This window comes from Galeopterus variegatus, unplaced genomic scaffold (genome assembly GCF_000696425.1).
Source record: "Galeopterus variegatus unplaced genomic scaffold, G_variegatus-3.0.2 Scaffold8816, whole genome shotgun sequence".
Classification (NCBI taxonomy): Eukaryota; Metazoa; Chordata; class Mammalia; order Dermoptera; family Cynocephalidae; genus Galeopterus; species Galeopterus variegatus.
Window position 1 is genome coordinate 33,101 of NW_007734927.1, and position 21,275 is coordinate 54,375.

The 21,275-nt window shown below is 36.0% G+C and overlaps 1 protein-coding gene across 2 annotated transcripts in view; it reads right to left on the minus strand.

Annotated features, from left to right (window-relative positions):
- The window catches only part of LOC103608772 (E3 ubiquitin-protein ligase RNF13), a 53,908-nt gene extending 32,633 nt beyond the window's left edge, over positions 1 to 21,275 (minus strand). Inside the window, exons 1-3 of one of the 2 annotated variants that reach the window (XM_008593171.1) lie at positions 21,148 to 21,275; positions 9,717 to 9,807; positions 762 to 867 (exon numbers count right to left, since the gene is read on the minus strand). In XM_008593171.1, coding sequence (XP_008591393.1) covers positions 762 to 867; positions 9,717 to 9,807; positions 21,148 to 21,163 — 213 coding nt within the window. In that variant the 5' untranslated portion in view covers positions 21,164 to 21,275. Of the gene's footprint in view, positions 1 to 761; positions 868 to 9,716; positions 9,808 to 21,137 lie in introns of both variants that reach the window. The other variant, XM_008593170.1, reaches the window with a different exon arrangement.

Below are 21,275 nucleotides of genomic sequence, written 5' to 3' on the forward strand. Positions count from 1 at the left end.
TCTCTATCTACCCATCAATACATCCTACTTTTTTCTTACTAATTTTTTACAATGCTTTTCAAAGTAAACTGCAAGTATGACTATACTTCCCCCAAAATACTTCAGCATGTATATCATTACTGAGAGTTCAGTATCATTTACAAGTTCTTTTGAGGTAAAACTTACATGCAATGAAATGCACAGAACTCAAGTATACAATTTGGTGGATTCACACAAATGCCATACATTTGTGCAACCCAAACCTTTATCATGATAGAGAACATAACTCTGACACCCAGAAACTTCCCTCATACGCTTATCAATAAATCCCTCATCCCTCCACAACCCCCAGAAGCAATTACCATTCTAATTTTTTTTCCACTCAGATTATCTTTGCCTTTTCTAGAACTTCATCTAAATGAACTCATACAATATGAACTCTTCTATGTCAGTCTTCTCTCACTCAATACAATGTTTTTTATATCCATCCATGCTAGTTTTTTTTTTTTTTTTGTCTTTTATCTTTTTCCGTGTCCGGCAACGGATCGCAACCCTCAGTGTTGCCCCCGTAGCGGTCCGGTGACCAGCAACGGGATTGCAACCCTCGGTGCTGCTCCCACGCCTCGCTCAGCCAGTGAGCGGGAACCGGTCTGTATGTGGGATCCGAACCCTCGGGCGGGAGTGCCGCCGCGCTTCCCAAGCGGCGCACTTATCCAGTGCGCCACCGGGCCAGCCCCCATCCATGCTAGTTTTTAAAAATTATTAGAAGTCAATTTACCTACCATGAAAATGACTATCAAGATGAGACAGATGCCCACAATGATGAGGAAGGGGATCAGGTAGTATTCCAGAGGAAGACTGAATTCTGGAACTAAGATAACGTGGCCCCTAGAAGAAAAAGTTGTCAAATTATGTTAATTAAAAACGAGGAAAAATATTTTTTTAAAAAGACATATAAATATTACAATTCAACACACCATACACATCTCATCTTTTAATAAATGATTTCCGATAATTTAAGGGATGCTTTTTACATCTTTAAGTCTATTTTACATATTTTAAAAAATAACTTGCCTACATAATTTTAAAAAGCTCTTAAACTGGGTAAAGGAAATTAGCCAATCAATACTTACTGTGCCTATCCTGGAGAGAAGTTATTTACTGAATTTAATAATGTAGACAAACGTTATATTTTGTATGCAAAACCACCATAAAAAACAATGGTAGAGCCTTGGGTACCATGTCAACAAGAACCCCTACCTCAACCAAATTACTGTTCATCAGTTCCTCCTTATAGAAAAACTCTAGAGCCACTGTTGATAAAAATTATACTCCTTCCTCCCTATCTGCTTTACATGTACCTGTTGTACCAGGTATAATGGACATAGTCCCTGTACACTACATTCACCTGCGAGATATGGAATGAAAAACTGGTGAAGGAATTCACAAGAGTTGTGGCTTCCTCTCTATTCCTACCTTCTCCACTGCTTGATTGAAAAAATTACAGAAAAGTGTGTACTGTGGGGATGGGGAACAGGAAATGTTACATGCCTTATTTCCCTTTGTTACTAACCAAGTTATTACTTACTGTGATGTTACTATTACAAAAATTGACAGGGACCCATGAAATAAAACTGGGACCAGAATAAGCACACTATTTGAGCTGCATGAGAAAATTTTACATGGCATCAAAAGCGTGCCTCAAAAATTTTAGTCTAGGGAAAAGTCTGTATAATGTTCTGTAAAATGACTGATCTCTCCATTGGGTCCACTGTGCTACTAGACTAGTATGGTGCCAGCAACACTACCCTGTTAACCACTGCTGGGCTATTTCCAGGCAGTGAAACCAGGTACTTCATAACACAAGGTTTCAATGCAAAACAATTCTCAGATAAAAACATGATGCCTTTCCTCATACGAGGTGCTCAGAACACCACAGTGCTTAAGAAAAATAACATAAAAACAAACTATTTCTCTTCCAAGCCTGCTTTTAAATCTTCATACTATTATTTATCATACATCCAAGGAGCTCTATCAAGTTTCACCAAAAACAAAAAGAAACAAAAAAGATAATACCAGAAATTTCCCCCCCAATAACTTTAATACTTTGCTAAATCTGCTAGGATTGCTAGAATACAAGTAGCTTTTTACTTCAATCACCCTCCAGCAGAATGTGGGACGACAACAGCTTCTACATTCATTTTTGTAGCTTTGCATAAAATACTAAAGTGTCTGATGTATTATCAGTAAAAAATTAGAAAATCAGCAGCAACAGGCCTAGACTACTCTATTTGATACCATTTCTTCCAGCATGAGGCCAGCTCTGTAAATATGTCCCTTTTCTACCTAAACCCTATGAAATTGCCCTAAGTTAGTGGTACCACTTTTAAGTATAAAAACCTTTCTATGAGACACTAATCTTCTGCAACCTCCCTACCCCACACTCGCCAACCTGCTATAAACTAACATTGTTGGGGTTTAGAAGCCAGACAACTGCGTATCTTAAATTTAACCCATTGTAGTTTCTTAATATCTCAGCAGGAGGAAAGCTTACACCTCTTCTATTTTTTTATTATGTTTATGACTTTCTAAGGCACATTTCGCCTGGATGAGATAAATAAATACCATTCTATGAGACAAGCCCCAGTGTTGCTCAGAAATGAAAGAACTGCTAGGTGAGAAGATGCAAACTAAAATAAGAAATCAGGAAGTCCCAATAGACCAGAAATATGACACTTAACTAGAAACTTCCTGTGTGTTTGTAACTACAGAAATGGAATCAATTCCCGAATTTTCCAATAAGCACTATGTTAGGATTCATAGATCTGGGTTCTGAACTTAATGTTCTTCGTGTCCTATTAACGCTTTCCTGAAATATCTCAAATCATTTTAGTTTACTGTCACAATATATTGTGAGGATTTTTAAGGGTCTACAATTGACAGAACGTTTTAAGGATCTTGAATCAAAAGCTCAATATACACTGAAGATACTGCTTTTTCTTAACCAAATTACTAATGGTAGAGGTGGTTATAGTGATGATATAAAGTGAAGAACTACAACAGAATATCAGTCCTAGAACGTTTTAAGGATCTTGAATCAAAAGCTCAATATACACTGAAGATACTGCTTTTTCTTAACCAAATTGCTAATGGTAGAGGTGGTTATAGTGATGATATAAAGTGAAGAACTACAACAGAATATCAGTCCTCTGGCTTCATTTCTATTTGCTGTGTCTGCCCAGCATTCCCACAGTTCAGCCTGCAGACTCATCGTCATCCTAGTCACAGATTATTTTGTATTTGAGGAAGAAGATATTTAAACAGCTTTCGTAAGTACCTTACCACACTGTCCCAAGTCCACCACTAAACACAGTATATACCCCAGGAGTTCTGCAACTAAGACATGATCATTGAAGCAGAGTCCTAAGTAGTCCAGGACATAGGGTCTTATTCTCTTCTGTATGAGTTCCCAGGCTAATTTCAAACCAGGTGTATAAGTCTAAACATTATAATAACAACCTGTCTAATTTCCCAGTCCCTCCACTGACACATGAAATCTTGCATTCTTGTCTGTTCTTCCTGACATCCAATCGCCACCAACCAAACTACTGAGGCCTAATGGACAGACCAATTTCCCAGGTAACTAACTGTGATCAGCCCAACTGTTGGATACCCCAGTATTTCAGCTGACTACTTGGTTGAACTTGACCCTTAAAGACAAAGCTCACAGCTGCCTCATCAAACATCCTACATCTCTTACTAGACAGGCCCAGTGCTCAGCCCTGGATTCCCATTTTTGGAACACCCTCTTTTGTCGCCAATACACTGCTCTGTCTTGTTGAGGAATCCTGAAGAAGCACAAGTGAGTGCTAGGAATGAAATTTTTAAAAAACGTAGTCCTTAACCATGAGAGAGAATATGGAGATCTTAGAGCTGAAAGGAACCTCAAGGTTCTTTGTTCTGACTCTTCATTTTGGAAAGAGAAAATTGGTAATGAAGATTAAATGACCTCCTAAAGGGCACGCCGTAGCAATCTCTCCAGCGTACCTCACTACTCACTGTGATCAAAAACAATCCTTTTTCTGCCCACAACTTGCAAAAGTTTTATGTCATCCAGTAATTTATTTTTCCTAGAAAAAAGTTACAAAATGCTCCTAGAGTTCAAGTGTTTAAAAGACCAAAATGGATACAGGACACCAGACAATTTAAAAAAATGTTCCCTATGAATAAAGAAATGCTAGTTTGACCAATGAGTTTTCTTCTATCAGACAGTCAGGAAATTAAAGACTGATAATATATACAATGTTGGCAGAAGTAGGGGAAAACGCTGGCTTTCCTAAAAATGTTGGTGGAAACATAATTGGTTCACCTTTTTTGAAAGGCAATATGACAATTGTTTACTGAAATTTAAGACTGTTTATACTTAATCTAGAAATTCCATTTTCAGGTGTTTTTACTAAAGAAACATTTGTACAACTGCACATAATGTATGGTCAAGGATATTATTATAGCACTCCCTGTGGTGGACAAAAATTGGAATGAGGATAAGAGTTAACATTTATGAAGCATTGACTATGTACCAGGCATTCTAAGAATTTTATTAATGTGCTTAATCCTCCCTGCCTTCCTTCTTTCCTATTTTTAAAAGTAGGGAGACTAAGACCTAGAGATGATAAAATTTTTGTTGAAGGTCACAAAGCTAAGAAGTAAGGGAAGCCAGGATTTGAATCCACACACCTCTGACTCTAAAGGCTATGCTTACAGCCAGAGGCTTTACTGATTAGGTAAACTGAGGTATATCTAAATAATGAACTACTATCCTATACTTTTTAGCAGTAGTTAAAAGAATGAACAGTAGCTAAAAAGAGTGACCTACAGTAAAACAGCAATTGATGGATACTCTCTAATATGATAAAAAGCCAGAATCTTACTAAAAGAAGAAACAAGAAGCTTTCTCACTAACCAGAGGAAAAAGACAATGATGCCTGCTATCTCCACTAGTATTTAACGCAGTGTTGAAGGTATTAACAATGCAATTAAATAAGAGAAAGCAATCAGAAACATAAGAATTAGAAGGGAAAAGATAAAACTATTCCAATTTGTAATGGAAAAATTACCACCAACAGTAAGAGAATTTAGTCAAATTGCAGGTTATAATAACATATAAAAGTGAGCTTTCATATACACAAATAAAAACCACTTACTAGATGTAATGAAAAAGAAGACCCCACTTACGACAGCAAACAATAAAATAGCTAGGAATGAATTTAAGAAGAAATGTTTTTCTCACATAGATTTTGAACTAAAAAACTAAATTCCTGAGTACATAAAAGCAGAATTGAACAAACAAAAGGATATACCAGGTTCTTAAATAAGGATACTTATCCTAAAAATATCAATTCTCTCTAAATTAGTTTGTAAATATAAGGTAATACCAATAAAAACATCACTAGGTTTTTCTGGAGCTAGACAAGTTGATTATCACATTCCTTTGGAAGAGAAAATTGGAACCCTCATACATCAAGGGGAGGAATATAAAATGATGTAGGCACTTTGGACAAACCTCTGGCATTTCCTCAAAAAGCTAAACACAGAGTTACCATATAACCCAGCTATTCCCATTCTAGGAATATACCCAAGAGAAATAAAACATATGCACACATAAAATCTTGTACACAAATGTTTACAGCAGCATTATTGATAATAGCCAAAATGTGGAAACGTGCTAAATGTCCATCAACTGATGAATGGATAACAAATGTGGTATATATCCATACAATGTAATATTATTCAGCAATAAAAAATAAAGTACCAATACATGCTATAATGAACCTTGAAAACAATTATGCTAAGTGAAAAAAGCCAATCACAAAAGACCACATATTATATGATTTCATTTATGTGAAATTACCAGAACAGACAAATCCACAGAGACAGAAAGTAGGTTAGAGATTGCTTGGGGCTAGATAGGTGAAGAGGGAGCGGGTAATAGAGAGTGATTACAAATATGTAGAGAGTTTCTATTTGAATTGTTGAAAAAGTTCTAAAACTATAATGTGATGATGCACAACTCTGAAAATATACTAAAATCACCAAACTGCATATTTTACATGGGTAAATTTTATGGTATATGAAATATATCCCAATAGAGCTCCAAAAAAAAATTCATTTGGAAGAATAAACAATAAAGAATAACTTAAAAAACCTGAAAAAGAGGAATGGGTGTGGGGAAATGGCCAGCCCTGTCAGACACTGGTGCATATTACAAAACGCTATTATGAAAAATAGCATGTATTGGCAGACAAATGATAATGAACAAAAAAACTCAATTATGCATAGAAATATAGCAGCATCTTAAATAGGGTAGAGAGATGATCATTTTAAGAAGTAGTACTGGGATAACTAGATGGCTATTTGGAAAAAGATATGAATGAATATATTCCTCAAGCCATCTATACAATAAGTTACAAATGAGCCAGAGATTTAATGTTAAAAGTGAAACCATAAAAGTATAAATGTGGGTGAATTCCTCTATAATGTAGGAGTGGGGAAAACTTTAAGACTCAAGAAGACCAGAAGCCCAAAATAAAAAGCTAATATAATTGATTACATTAAAAAAAAAATACCATAAGTAAAATTAGAATGTTGAAATACAAAAACACACTTGTAATCTATCACAAACAAGTGGCTAACATATGTAATACAGAACTTCTAAAAAGGAAAGAAAATGACCAACAACATAATAGGAAAAATGAGCCAAACAGTTCGTGGAAAACACAATGCAAATACTCTTAAACATAAGAAAAAATGCTCAAATTTGCTTGTTATAAGAGAAATAAACAGTGAAACTATACAGGATACCATTTCTCACCTATCCAATAAGCAAAAATACAAAAATCTGACAACATACACTTTGTTGGTGAGGCAGTGGTAAAAGAGACATTCCCATATTCGTATATTGCTGGCACAACACTTATGGATGGAAATTTGACAATATTTAGCAAAACTACATATACATTCAACCTCTGAGCTAGCAATTCCACTTCCAGGAATCTATTCCAAAATAGATGTACACTGGCAAAAAAGTAAGACTCATACATATGGTTATTCACTACAGCAATATTTATAATAGCAAAAGAAAGTAAACAATTCAAATCTCCATCAGTGGGTAACTGGCTGATTAAACTGGCACATCCACAAAATAGAGTTCTATACAGCTTTAAAAAGTACTGAAGAATATCTCTATCTACTCATATGGTGTGATCTCCAGGATATACTGTTAAGTCAAAAGCAGGATGTGAAAGTGTTTATGTAATGAGGGTGGGATATGGGGGAAAAGAGATATATATTTGCCTACAATTTTTTAAATTTAATAAATCAAAGAAAAAACTAAAATCTTTTTAAAAAAATTGTTACTTATAAGTTAAGAATAGGAACAGGATAGACAGGATGGATGATAATTAGAATGTTGACTTCTTTGAATATACACTGTTTTGTTGAGTTTAACTTTAAGTTTGTATGTAATTATAAAAGTCACAACTGGGGGGAAGGGGAACAATCCCTAAAATCTTAAAGCAAATGAATCAAATAGACCTGTGTTTCCAGATGATAGCATCAGCACACAGAAGAATATTTCACATGTCTTTAAAACAAAATAAAAATTTTACATAGCTATTATGATATAGCCTAAGAAGAGAAAGAACTGTTTTTTAAAAATTTTGATAGTACCATTGATATTATTCTTCTGAGTCTGTTGTGTGTGTATTGTATAAATGAATAAATAAATTATTATGTTGGTGTCTTCCAGCATAGAAAAATACAGTTTTAAGATCAAGGAAGTAAAAATCCTGTTGTCTTGAATTCAAATTGGAAGCAACAGTATGCTCTCATGATTTATTGTATCTTTAAAGAACATGTACTTCTTAGCTCTGTCCACTGAAAGAACGAAAGGGGGCCTGAGGGTGGAGTAGGTAGATAGACAGATAACAGATAAATAGGTAGACAGAGTGGGCAGATATATATATATGGATAGATAGAGAGATAGATAGATAGATATCTACAATCCCTTATGCACAATTCTGAAAGCTAAAGAACTTTAAAAAAAAAATTCACTTCAGTCTATTTGAAATGAACTGACATGAGAATATACTCATACATTCATTGCAGATACATTTATTTGTTTGATAATGAGATACTCCCTCAAATCCTATTTGGAATGTTACTTAACTTTTAAAATGCCCAAAATTTTCCAATTCCTCAATACATTTGTCCTCAAAAAGTGGGATCAGGGATTTTGTGGTCTTGTATTAACATGGAAAGGGACTAAATATTAAGCAAATAAAGCAAATTACAAAATATTACGTATCGTATGGTTCCATTTTATGAGCACGTTACCATTACTTAAAGTGAGAAATCAAATATGAAGGAAACCTAAAGGCTCTTTTTAAAACTACAGCTGTTGCTGGGGAATAGCATCGATAGGGACTTCCACTTTAAATATTTTATATTTCTGAATTTTTCCATATTTTACCAGCATGTATGCACTACTCTAACATTTTATAATTAAAAACATGAAATACTCTTTAAAATACATATTAAGATATAGAATTTTTCTAAATGAGGGAATAAGATTAAGGTAAGATCAAGTATTAGTTCTCCCTTCTGTTGACTATCTAAACATGGCTGACAAAATACCCTTGCATAACTATTTTTGATACAAAACCCAAAATGATATTCCTAACATAATAAACATTAAGTTATTAGGAAATATCATTTCGGATGAGATGATCTCGGTATATGTGAACAGTATTTTAAATATCAATACTATATGAGGGAGATGACAAAAACAGTAAACGAGAAACTTTGCCCTCTTCTTTTTATACATTTTCAAACTCAAATATTCATGGATTTTCTCCTTAAATAATTAGAATTGGATTTCATTGTGCCAGTTTCCTCTTTTGGCAAATGTAGATAATAAGTGATAACAACCACCTCTACAGAGTTGTTGTGAGAATTAAATGGATGAGAAATGTAGAAGTCTTGCTTTCATGAGTACCAGGTACTTGCTAAATGCTCAATAAATATTAGTTGCTCATATTATTAATATTTTTCTTACTATTCCTATTAGCCAAAAGTCTGCTCCTGCCAACTATGTTTTGGGGATCTGTTTCATGACAGAAGCTCTAAAGTGTTCATTGCACTGTGTTCCATATTAGATGAGACAGCTGTGCCTTAAGTTAATTTTAGTCTATATGTTACCTTTATAATGACATTTTGCGGGGGGAAGATCCATATAGAAGTTTTTATTCCAAATCAAACTTTTCAACCTTGAAAATTGACTTTTTGTCTTTGTAAAAGTTGGTCACTTAATACACTATGTTTTGGACTGTTTATAAAATAACAAATTTATTTTTAATAAAATACAAACATTTGTTAATAGAAAATGTAATATAAATGTAAATTGCATTGTTTTTAAATTCAGTGGTTTGATTAAACCATAAAATGGAAAGTTTTGTTATCTTTTTAGCAACATGAGTGACTTACTCTCTCTGACATTAATATATTTCCAACATAGGAATCATACACAGAAGAAATAGCACAATACACCAAGTCTTAAAGTCATAATGACTTAAAAAAAGATAATTTAGCACAACAGAGTTGATCTAAAACATAATCTTGTTTACAACTAATATCATATAATTCTACCTTACCATATATTTTTTATATTCATTACTTACCCTTTTTCGTACGTGAATTCACTTTTCAGGGAATTAGCTGATGATTCACCAATAAAGACAGAAGGAATGTCAATTTTCTTTAACACATTAACTGTAAAAAGAATAATAAAATTATTCTTAAAAGCCATACTTAGTGTACAATCAACTTAACTTTCTTCATAATAACAGCAAATGTAACTAGAAAAAATTACAATCAAATTTAATTTTCTATTGGCTGATTTTCCAGATTGCAGATTTAAACTTATCATCAAAGTGGCTGAGAAACACTGTAACATTTACAATAACAAAACTAAATATATATTACTTTGCTTAATTATCTCAATACAAGTCCTATAAAATTAAGACATAATTTTTATTTTTAATATTTGCATTTGATTTATTCCTCTATAGGCATAACTCTAACTGTTAGAGAAGGAAGAAGAGGAAAACATTTTAGGTTTTCTTCCCACACATAACTTAATTCCTAAATGAGAAAGAGAAAAAATTTCTCTTACATACCCATTTTCCAGGAGAGGTGTAAGCCAGAGAATGTAAGAAAAGACCACTTTACAAAGGTCTAAAAAATACCACCACCCATCTCTGGCTTTCCAGAGTGAAAGGCTGACAGACGTTCATAAAGGGCATGGGATAGAAAAGCTGGGTAAATTTCTACTTCCTCTTAAAGTTGGAGTTCATGGTAAAGCTCTGTGTTTTCATTGGTGTCTTTAAAAAATTTGAATCTTTTACCCATATTCAAAACCAAAATCAAATGCCACCAAAAAAGAATTTTGCAAAAATTACCCATTACTCAGGAATAGAAATAAAAACAATTCTCTTAATGTTACTAATAGAAAAATCAGCCTTATTATTAGCTGTGAGTTAATTCAACAGATTCAGCTGTAGAGAAAGTCCACTTATTTTCTTTTGTTATAGTTGTCAAAATAACATTGTTCTACATTTAAAAAAATAATCCGTATGTGTTATGTATTTCAAAAGGGGGGGGGTAAAGAAAACAAAACAAAATACAACCACAATCCTTGCACCCAAAGACAAATATTTTATTTGAAGTAATAAACAGTTCTGTAAGTTTTTACAAATATATACAGTTATGTAACCACAATATACAGGATGTTCCACTAACATATAAAACAGCTGTATAGGAGAAGGTCAATATTAAAAGATGTACTGTGAAACAAATTGTTAAAAAGTCGGGGGTACGGATAATGCCAAAGCACAGAGATGACTTTGGATTTTTCTTTTTTCTTAGAAATCAAAGTTAAGTTGTAATTAGTCTAAAATAATTTGTTATAATTATAACAAGCCTCATGATAACCATAACACAAAAACTTAGAACAGACATACTAAAAATATATATTAAGGAAGCAAAACTTAAGCTAGAAAAAAACACTTAACTACAAGAGAAGGTGGTAAGACCAAAAAAAGGAAAAAAGAATTCAAAAGACAACCAGAAAAAAATAGCAAAACAGCAGTAACAAGTCCCTAAATACCAATAATAACCTAAATATAAACAGATTAAATGCCTCAATTAAAAAACAGAGAGTGGCTGAATAATTATAAGACAAGAACCAACAATATGCCACCTACAAGAAAAATCACCTAACCAGTAAAAACACACACCAGCTGAAATAGAAGGGATGGAATAAGATATTTCATGCAAATGGGAACCAAAAAAGATCAGGAGTGGCTATACTTTTATATGATAAAATAAACTTCAAGCCACGGAAAGTAAAAAAAAGATAAGAAAGGTCATTATATAATGATAAAGGGATCAATTCAACAAGAGGATATAAAAATTCTAAATATACATGCACACAACTCCAGAGCACCCAATTAAATAAAATAATTAATAATGGACATGATGGAAGAGATTGACTCCAATGCAATAATAGTTGGTGACTTTAACACCCCACATTCAGCAAAGGACAGATTATGCAGACAGAAAATTAGCCAGGAAACATCAGAATTAATCTCTATTATAGGCTGACTTGACCTAACAGACATTTACAAAACATTTCATCCAGCAGCTGCAGAATACACATTCTTCTCAGGAACATAGGCAACATTCTCTATAACAGCCCATATGTTGGGTAAACAAAATTCTCAATAAATTTTTAAAAATCAAAATAATATCAACTACTTTGTCTGACCACAATGGAATAAAACTAGAAATCAAGGACAAAAGGGACACTAGAAACCATATGAATACAGAGATATATAAACAATATGCTCCTAAACAACAAATGCATCAAAGAAGAAATCAAGAAGGAAATTTAAAAATTCCTGGAGGGAAAAAAAAAAATTCCTTGAGATAAATGAAAATGAAAACACTACTTGCCAGAACCAATGGGATACAGCAAAAGCAGTTCTAAAAGTAAAGTTTACAAAAATAAATGCCTAGGTCAAAAAAGAAGAAAGACTCCAAAGAAACAATCTAATGTTAAACTTCAAGGTGCTAGGAAAATAAGAACAAACCAAACCCAAAATTGGCAGAAGAACAGAAATAACCAAGATCAAAAAATAAATGAATGAATTAGAGATTAAAAAAAAATACAAAAGATTGATTAAATAAAGAGCTGGTTTTGGGAAAAGATAAACAAAATTGATAAACCTTTAGCTAGAATAATGACCAAAAAAAAAGAGAAAACTCAAATAATTTCAGAAATGAAAAGGAGACATTACAACTGATATGACAGAAATACAAAGGCTCATAAAAGACTACTATGAATAAACTATAAGTGAACAAACTGGAAAAACTAGAAGAAATGGATAAGTTCCTGGACATATACAACTTACCAAGGTTGAATCATAAAGAACTAGAAAACCTATACAGACCAATAAAAAGCAATGAGATTGAAACAGTAATAAAAAGTCTCCAGCAAACAAAACCTCAGAACCAGATGGCTTCACTGCTGAATTCAACCAAACATTTAAAGAATACAAAGCCTTCTCAAACTCCTCAAAAAAATTGAAGAAATACTTCCAAACTCATTCTACAAGGCTAACATTAACCTCATACCAAAACCAGAAAAAGACAACAAAAAAAGAATACTAGAGACCAATATCCCTAATTAACACAGATGCAAAAATCCTCAATAAAATACTAGCAAACAGAATCCAACAACACATTAAAAATATCATTCATCATGATCAAGCAGGATTCATCCCAGAGATGCAAAGATGGTTCAACATGCACAAATCAACAAACATGATACATCGTATCAACAGAATGAAGGGAAAAGCCATATGATCATTTCAATAGATGAAGGAAAAGCATTTGTAAAATCCAACACCCCTTCACAATAAAAACACTCAACAAATTAGGTGTAGAAGAAATGTACCTCAACACTATAAAGGCTATATATGACAAACCCACAGCTAGTATCATACTGAAAGAACAAAAACTGTAGGCTTTTCCTCTAAGATTTGGAACAGGACAAAGAAGCCCACGTTCCCCACTCTTATTGAACGTGGTACTGGAAGTTTTAGCCAACGCAATAAAGCAAGAGAAAGCAACAAAGGGCAACCAAATCAGAAAGGTGGAAGTCAAACTATCCCTACTTAAAGATGACATGATCATATACATAGAAAACCTAAAGACTCAACCAAAAAATTACTAGAATAAATTAATTCAGTATAGTGGCAGGATACAAAAACCAATAGCCTTCCTATATGCCCATAGTAAAATAGCTGAAGAAGAAATTATGAAAGTAATCCCATTCACAATAGCTACCAACAAAAGAATAGAAAAGAAATACCTAGAAGCAAGTTTAACCAAGAAGATGAAAGACCTGTACAGTGAAAACTAGAAAACATCAGTGAAAAAACTGAACTGGACACAAATAAATGGAAAGATATCCTGTGTTCTTGGATTGGAAGAATTTACATCATCAAAATGTCTATATTACCCAAAGCAATCTACATATTCAATGCAATTCATATCAAAATACCAATAACATTCTTCACAGAAATAAGTAAAACAATCTTAAAATTTGTATGGAATCCCTTATAACTAAAGCAATCTTGAACAAAAAGAACTAAGTTGGAGGCATCACACATCCTGACTTCAAAATATACTATAAAGCTATAGTAACCAAAACAGCATGGTACTGGCATAAAAACAAACAAATAGACCCATGGAACAGAGTAGAGAGCCCAGAAATAAACCCACGCACTTAAACAGCCAACTGATTTTTGACAAAGGTGTCAAGAGTATGCAGTAGGGAAAGCACAACCTCTTTTAAATGGTGCTGGGAAAACTGGATATCCACACGCAGAAGATTGAAACTAGACCCCTATCTCATACCACAAAAATCATTTCAAAATGGATTAAAGACATAAATCTAAAACCCAAAACTACAAAACCACTGGAAGAAAATATAGAAGAAACACTACACCATACGAAAGTGGGCAGCACTTTTTTGAGCAAAACTACAAAGGCACAGGCAACTAAAGCAAAAATACACAAATGAGACTACATCAAAAAAGAAAAAGCTTCTGCACAGCAAAGGACACTATCAATAAAATGAAGAAACAACCTACAGAATAGGGGAAAGTGATTGCAAACTACATGTCAGACAAGGGGCTAATATCCAGAATATATAAGGAGCTCAAACAACTCAATAGGAAAAACACAAACAGCCCAGTTAAAAAATGGGCAAAAGGATCTGAACAGACATTTCTCAAAAGAAGACATACAAATGGGCAACAAGCACATGAAAAAATGCTCAAAATCACTAATCATCAGGGAAATGCAAATTAAAGCCACATGAGAGTGAGACTCCATAAGTCTGCCTGCTGCCATCTCAATCTCCACATGCTGGTGCCAAAATAGGTGCCACAGGCCACCCATAGCTTACGACTCAGAGGTGGAACTTGAGTCCTAGGAGAGTGGCTTGAGTCCCAGGGGAGTTGCCTGAAATCCTATCCCAGGGGAACTGAGCATTTCCTATCTCAATTTGATTATATATATGACATCAGATTTTATTCTGGAAATAAGAATTTTGTAATTAAGATGGCAGAAGAGATGGACCCCAGCATCACTGTCTCCCACAATTCACCAATTCACAACAATTAAAAGCAAAGACTACCAAGCTGGGGCTTCTAGAGCTCAGGGAAGGAGGAGGAGAGACCTATGGAGTTCATGAACACAGGATAAGCCACAATAAAGAAAGAAGGGACCTCTCTGACCATTTTGAGCCCTGGCCACTTCAAGGCTGGCCCTGGTGAGCACAGGGGCCAACAGCTGGCAAAAACTGCAGCTGTGCCCTTTCTGTGAAGTTGCTTGGAGACTGCAGGGAAGAGGAGACCCTTGGTGGCCCCCAGGCCAGCAAGACACTGAAAGGGTTCCCATGGACACACCTAGGAGCGAGGGGCCACATGCAACTGAAACAAAAATCCACTCAAAGGTCAGTGAGACATTGCAAGGGACCAGTGTATGGCCTGCCCCATAGGAAATGTTTGGAGTGCAGGTGGTGAGGGAGACATGCCCACTGGGGGAACACTGAGGCATATCATGGACAGCTGATTCACCCTCCAATCAGCATAGGCCATCTCGGTGTAGACTGGTCAGGAATATAGAACTGCAGGAGGTGTGGTTTGCTGAAAAGACTTAGGCCCAGACCAGAGTTCCCTCACAACCCAGGTGTATCAGACCTCACAAGACCTGGAAGTACTTAAAAGGTCAACAATTAAAACTTGAGCTGCATAAAAAGTTTCCCCAGGGAATCAGCAGCAAAGCAGCAATTTAGCTCAACCACAGGGCTGGTCCCCACAGGAAGTTCCCCCATTTTAGAAGTAAGCAAAGGACAAGAAATTAGTTCCAGTGCAGAGTTTAAGTGGTGGGGGTGGCTAATAATCCAACACAGAACTGAAAGAAAACACAAAATACCTAAATATCAGAGACAAAGGTCTGATATTAACTAATAAAGGTCTAACACCACCAAAGAACACCTATACAATCTAACAGAGGCAGAAGCCCACTGGGCTCCCAAGCCAGAGTAAGGGGGGCCCAAGAGCCTCAGCCACATACACCCCACCCCCCTGATGTCCCATCCAACCCAGCAACAACCAAGCCTCCACAGAAACCCCCTGGGCTCCCAAGCCAGGGTTGGGGGAGAGCCAAGGGCCTCAGCCATGCCCCCAGCAATGACCACACTGCTGCCAGAAGTCCCCTAGGCTCCCAAGCTGGGGTGGGGGAGTGCCAAGGACCTCAGCCATGCCCCCGCCCCCCCGTGCCCTCTGCAACCAGGCAAGTGAAGGAGCTGGCCATGGGCCAGCCCCACTTTCCCACCCCCACCTTCGTCCCCCTCACCTCACCTTTCTCCCTCCCACTGGTCCACAACATCTTTGAATATAAAAAAAATAATAATGATAAATTTTTAGAAAGAAAAAAAATTAAAGCTACAATGAGGTACCATGTCACCCCAGTTAGAACGGCCGTTATCAACAAGGCAGAAAATAACAAATGCTGGTGAGGATGTGGAGAAAAGGGAACCTCCTACATTGTTGGTGGGAACGTAAACTGGTACAGCCATTGTGAAAAACAGTATGGAGTTTCCTCACAGAACTAAAAATACATCTACCTTACTACCCAGCTATTCCACTACTGGGAAATGGGAAATTTCCCAAAGGAAATGAAATCAATATACCAAAAAGATACCTGCACTCCCAAGTTCCTTGCAACACTATTCACAATAGCCAAGAGATGGAATCTACCTAAATCCCCATCAAAGGATGAATGGATAAAAGAACTGTGGTATGTATACACAATGGAATACTATTCAGCTGTACAAAAAAAAATGACATCCTATCATTTGCAGCAACATGAATGGAACTAGAAACCATTGTGTTAAGTGAAGTTAAGTCAAGCTCAAAAAGACAAATACTGCATTCAAGCCCGCTCACAGACCCCTCAAGCCCATTCACAGACTGGGTCACAAAACCTTCACATGCCAGGCTGGGTCCCCAGACCCCTCACATACCAGGTTGGGTCACACGCAGGTCTATGAGCTAGGTAACTGGCCAAAAGGTCCTTGGAGCCATAGGTTGGAAAGCATGCCCACACAGGGCAGATGCCTGAGGCAGACGCCCACCCGCCTGCTTCACTAAAACTCCTCTCTACCTCTCTCTCTCTCAAGAACACAAGAATAGCAACAAAACTAAAAAGATACACTGGCACGCATGCACACTAACTACACACACACACACACACTCACACACACGCACAATTTGCTTACAAAGAATGCTGAATCACATCCAACTGGACCCAAAGCAAGCGCCCTGACCAAACTATTCTATTTTCCCAACAAGTATTATCATAATATCATAGATAAATTATAATTTGAATGGCTAGTTCCAACCTCTACAAATTCATATATCCATTGCTTGTTCAATATCTTCATTTGATTGCCTAATAGATGTTTCAAACTTAATGTTTTTCAAATGGAACTCTGAATGTCTTTTCCCTCAATCAAGTCTACTCTTTCTCATCTCTGCAGGTAGTTTGACCATTCACCTAGTTTCTCAGGCTAAATATCCTGGAATCATCCTTGACTCCCCCCTTTCCTTTACTCCCTAAATAAAATCCTGTCAACTACAAAATATATCCATAATCCTACCATTTCTCATCACTTTATAGCATGTCTATCTGATGATTATGTGTTCATTTCTTCTCTCCCACCCTAGTATGTAATAATAATAATAATAAAATAACAGCAATAATAATAATAGCTGAACAAACATTAAATGATTACTAAGAACGAGGGAGTCCTCTAGATACTTTACAGGTCTTAATCCATTCAATCCTCACAGCAACCCAATGAGGTAAGGACTATTATCATCCCTCATTTCACAGATCAGAAAATTGAGGCACAGATATGTTAGGTAACATATTCAAGGCCACACAGCTAGTAGGTGGTGGTGCTGGGATTCAAACCCTGGCAGGCAATACACAGAAAGCACTCTCTTTACTACTATACTCTACACTACCTCAATAAATGGTATTAAAGCAGAGCCTCTGACTGTATCATTCCCTGCTATAGTCACAGTGCCTAAAACAATGCTTGATGCAGAGTAGACTGTCAAAAAATATTTGTTGTAGAAAGAAAGCAAGACAAAAAGAAGAAACAAACCCAGAGATATTGATAACCTTCCCCTGTTATACAATTAGAATTTGCACAGTCTGGACCCAAACTTGAAGCTTTTGACTCCTTATCGAGGTTCTTCCCACTCTGCCATGGGATTAGTTTTCTCATACATTTTCTCTCATATGATCTTTACATTCTTGTCAAGTCAAATAAAAATTAAAATTATTCATACTTTTTATAGATGAAAATAATAGACTTAGAAATTCCCACAGACACAGGCTATTTCATATATCAACTAATCTGGAATAAACCCACTTCTAGGGTTTGAATGTTTATCCCCTCCAAAACTTAATCCCTAATGTAGCAGTATTGATAGGTAGGGCCCTTAAGAGGTGATTGGGTCACCTCTTATGAATTCACCATGAATGAATTAATGCATTCATGGGTTGATGGCTTAATGGATTAATGGGCTATCATGGGAGTGGATTGGTAGCTTTATAAGAGGAGGAAGACAAACCTGAACTAGCACACTCAGCCCCTCACCATGCACTGCCTGCTTGGCAGAGAGTTCCCACCAGCAAGAAGGCCCTAACCAGATCTGCACCCTCAACCTTGGATTTCCCAGCCTCCAGAGCCATAAGAAATGAATTTCATTTCTTTATAAACTGCCCAATTTCGGGTATTCTGTTATAAGCAACAAATAACAGAGTAAGACACCCACATTTCCTAATTGTAAAGTTGGTGTTCTTCCCATCACATTCTGCTGCCTCCTGAAGTTAAAGAATGTTATTGGCTCACTGGGTTAACCCATTCTCTGTCCTCACTGAAACAAAAATCGGCACATTCCTTGTGTGAAGTGTTGGCAGCAATGGGCTTTTAAAAGTTCCTTTTGTTTCTAGACATTAGTATCTCCACTCTTAGGAGAATAATCTTCCCTGTAGCTAGGACTAAGCCTTGAAAAGAAGGTAGATATAAGCCCCTTTTGATAAATCCATGCTTTCCTTTCCTCTACCAAGTAACAGCAAAGATGAAAGTGGTGAATACCTTTACAACGTTTGTCTTTGGATATATGAAAAGCTTAAACGCACAAACATTTGCAAGGAGGGAACAAAATGTCACACAAAGTAATCCAAACAGTAAAGTCAAGAATCAAAAGTCTGAGCAATCTTTGAAAGATAACAACTCAGTTGAAACATTTCCATAGCAACAGTGGGATTATATGGTTATGTTCTACTTTTAATATATAGCACATTCTTCTTAGGAACTGACATGATTATCACAAAAAAGGTTTTATGGTATTACAAAGGCAAAACAGGTGCTAAAGGGAACTGAAACTTCCAGCTTGCAAAATTTTTATTGACAACATGTCCAAAGAGTGAACAGTTTGCAAATAATCAGTTTGTTCAACCCAGAACATATTTAGCCCTTGAGAAGGTCTTGAGGGTTTGCTAAACTCTGGGCTCAGGCCTTCAGCAAAATACACAAAGGGTAAGTAACTTGCTCAAGGTTATACAGCTAATATATAAGTGGGAGCTTGAATTAGAATTCGGGCCTATTTCCAGAGTATCTGTGCTTTCCATTTTGCCAATAATGTATACAGATCACAAAAGTTACTGACCTGGGATAATATATATATACATATTTTTAAAAGGCAGTAGATAGGTAAAGGAAAAGAAAAATGTGTTAAACTTGCAGTACCGGCCGGCCCGGTGGCGCACTGCTATAGTGCGCCGCTTGGGGAAGCGCGGTGGCGCTCCCACCGAGGGTTCGGATCCCGCATACAGACCGGCCACTCACTGGCTGAGCAAGGGGTGGGAGCAACACCGAGGGGTGCGATCCTGTGGCCGGTCCCGGTCCGGTATGGGCGCAACACTGAGGGTTGCGATCCGTTGCCGGTCACGAAAAAAGACAAAAAGGAAAAAAAAAATGTGTTAAACGTGCAGTACCGGCCGGCCCGGTGGCGCACTGCTATAGTGCGCCGCTTGGGGAAGCGCGGTGGCGCTCCCGCCGAGGGTTCAGATCCCGCATACAGACCGGCCGCTCACTGGCTGAGCAAGGGGTGGGAGCAACACCGAGGGGTGCGATCCTGTGGCCGGTCCCGGTCCGGTATGGGCGCAACACTGAGGGTTGCGATCCGTTGCCGGTCACGAAAAAAGACAAAAAGGAAAAAAAAAAAAAAAACTTGCAATACCAACAGTACCAGTTTATTTGACAAGTAAACTCTGTTCAACAGGTTGGTCCTATAATTCCCACACAGTTCAAACTGTTCCTGAAATGCTAGAACTTCTTAAGGGTATTTCATGGATTCTACAATCATGAAAATGTAATCAGCTAGAAGATTAAAATAACAATTTAAAATATAAAGGAATTAACTAAGAAATTTATAAATAAGTTTTACTTTTTATATGTTATAATTTTGCCTTATTATATTAGGGGTAAGAAGGACGAATAACAGCAACAAACACTGTCTTAGGCTATAAAGACTTTTTGGTGAAGGTATATAAAATATTTCCTATTGACGAGTTATTTAAAGTCCTAAATACATTCCAATGTACTATATCATCCCATAGCTTTATGTCCACTCTTTGTGCTAATCTCTACCTTGCATATATGAATCAATGGAATTCAGTAGCAATAGATGTTATGGTTATGTACTTAAAGAAAACAAAAATAAAAGATCTACTAATATGAATGTTGGCAGTGAATCATCTTAGTAGCAATTAGAAAGGTTCTCATAAAACCCATAGAGCCCTGAGTGATAGAAACTACATTAAGTGAAGCATACAACTTAAAAGTCACAGTCTCATAAAAGCCACTTATTTTACTAAAATTGGTTCATTTTCCCTACAATCTAATATTTAGTAGAGAGTAAGGAAAGATATTCCCATTTTACATGAAAAACTATGGACATGCCAATGTACATCAATAACCATCTACTATAAAAAAGCACAAGTATGTGGCTTTGAAATTCCACCAGAATACATTAGCTACTTAATATTTCTGGATATCTTAAAATTTAATGTTGTGAATTTCTAAATAAATCATAAAATTTTTTCTATGGCATTCTTAATTCAGCAAGTTTATCTTTAAAGCTTTAGTTTTCCTTTTGATTTTATCAATATATAAATAAATAAAACACATATGTTAAACACAACTTCAGAAAAAAACAAGTCAATTCCACCTCCATTGTGAATAAAATTGTTCCAAGAGGGTTAAGAATTGGGAATTATCTGACAGAAAGGAAATTCTGCTTTTTAAACAGAAAATGAAAGAAAAAAAATCCTGTTAATTTTCAGTTTCAAATAATCTGTCAAACAGGAGAGAAGAAAAGTGATACCTGTACTTACTGTCGTTGGATCCCATGCTAATGAGGTCATCAGAATCAACATTGTGAACTATTGCTGCTTTGTATCCTGCTCTCTGTGCATTTAAAACCTGCAAATCAGAAAACAGTCATGTTACAAGGAACACAGTG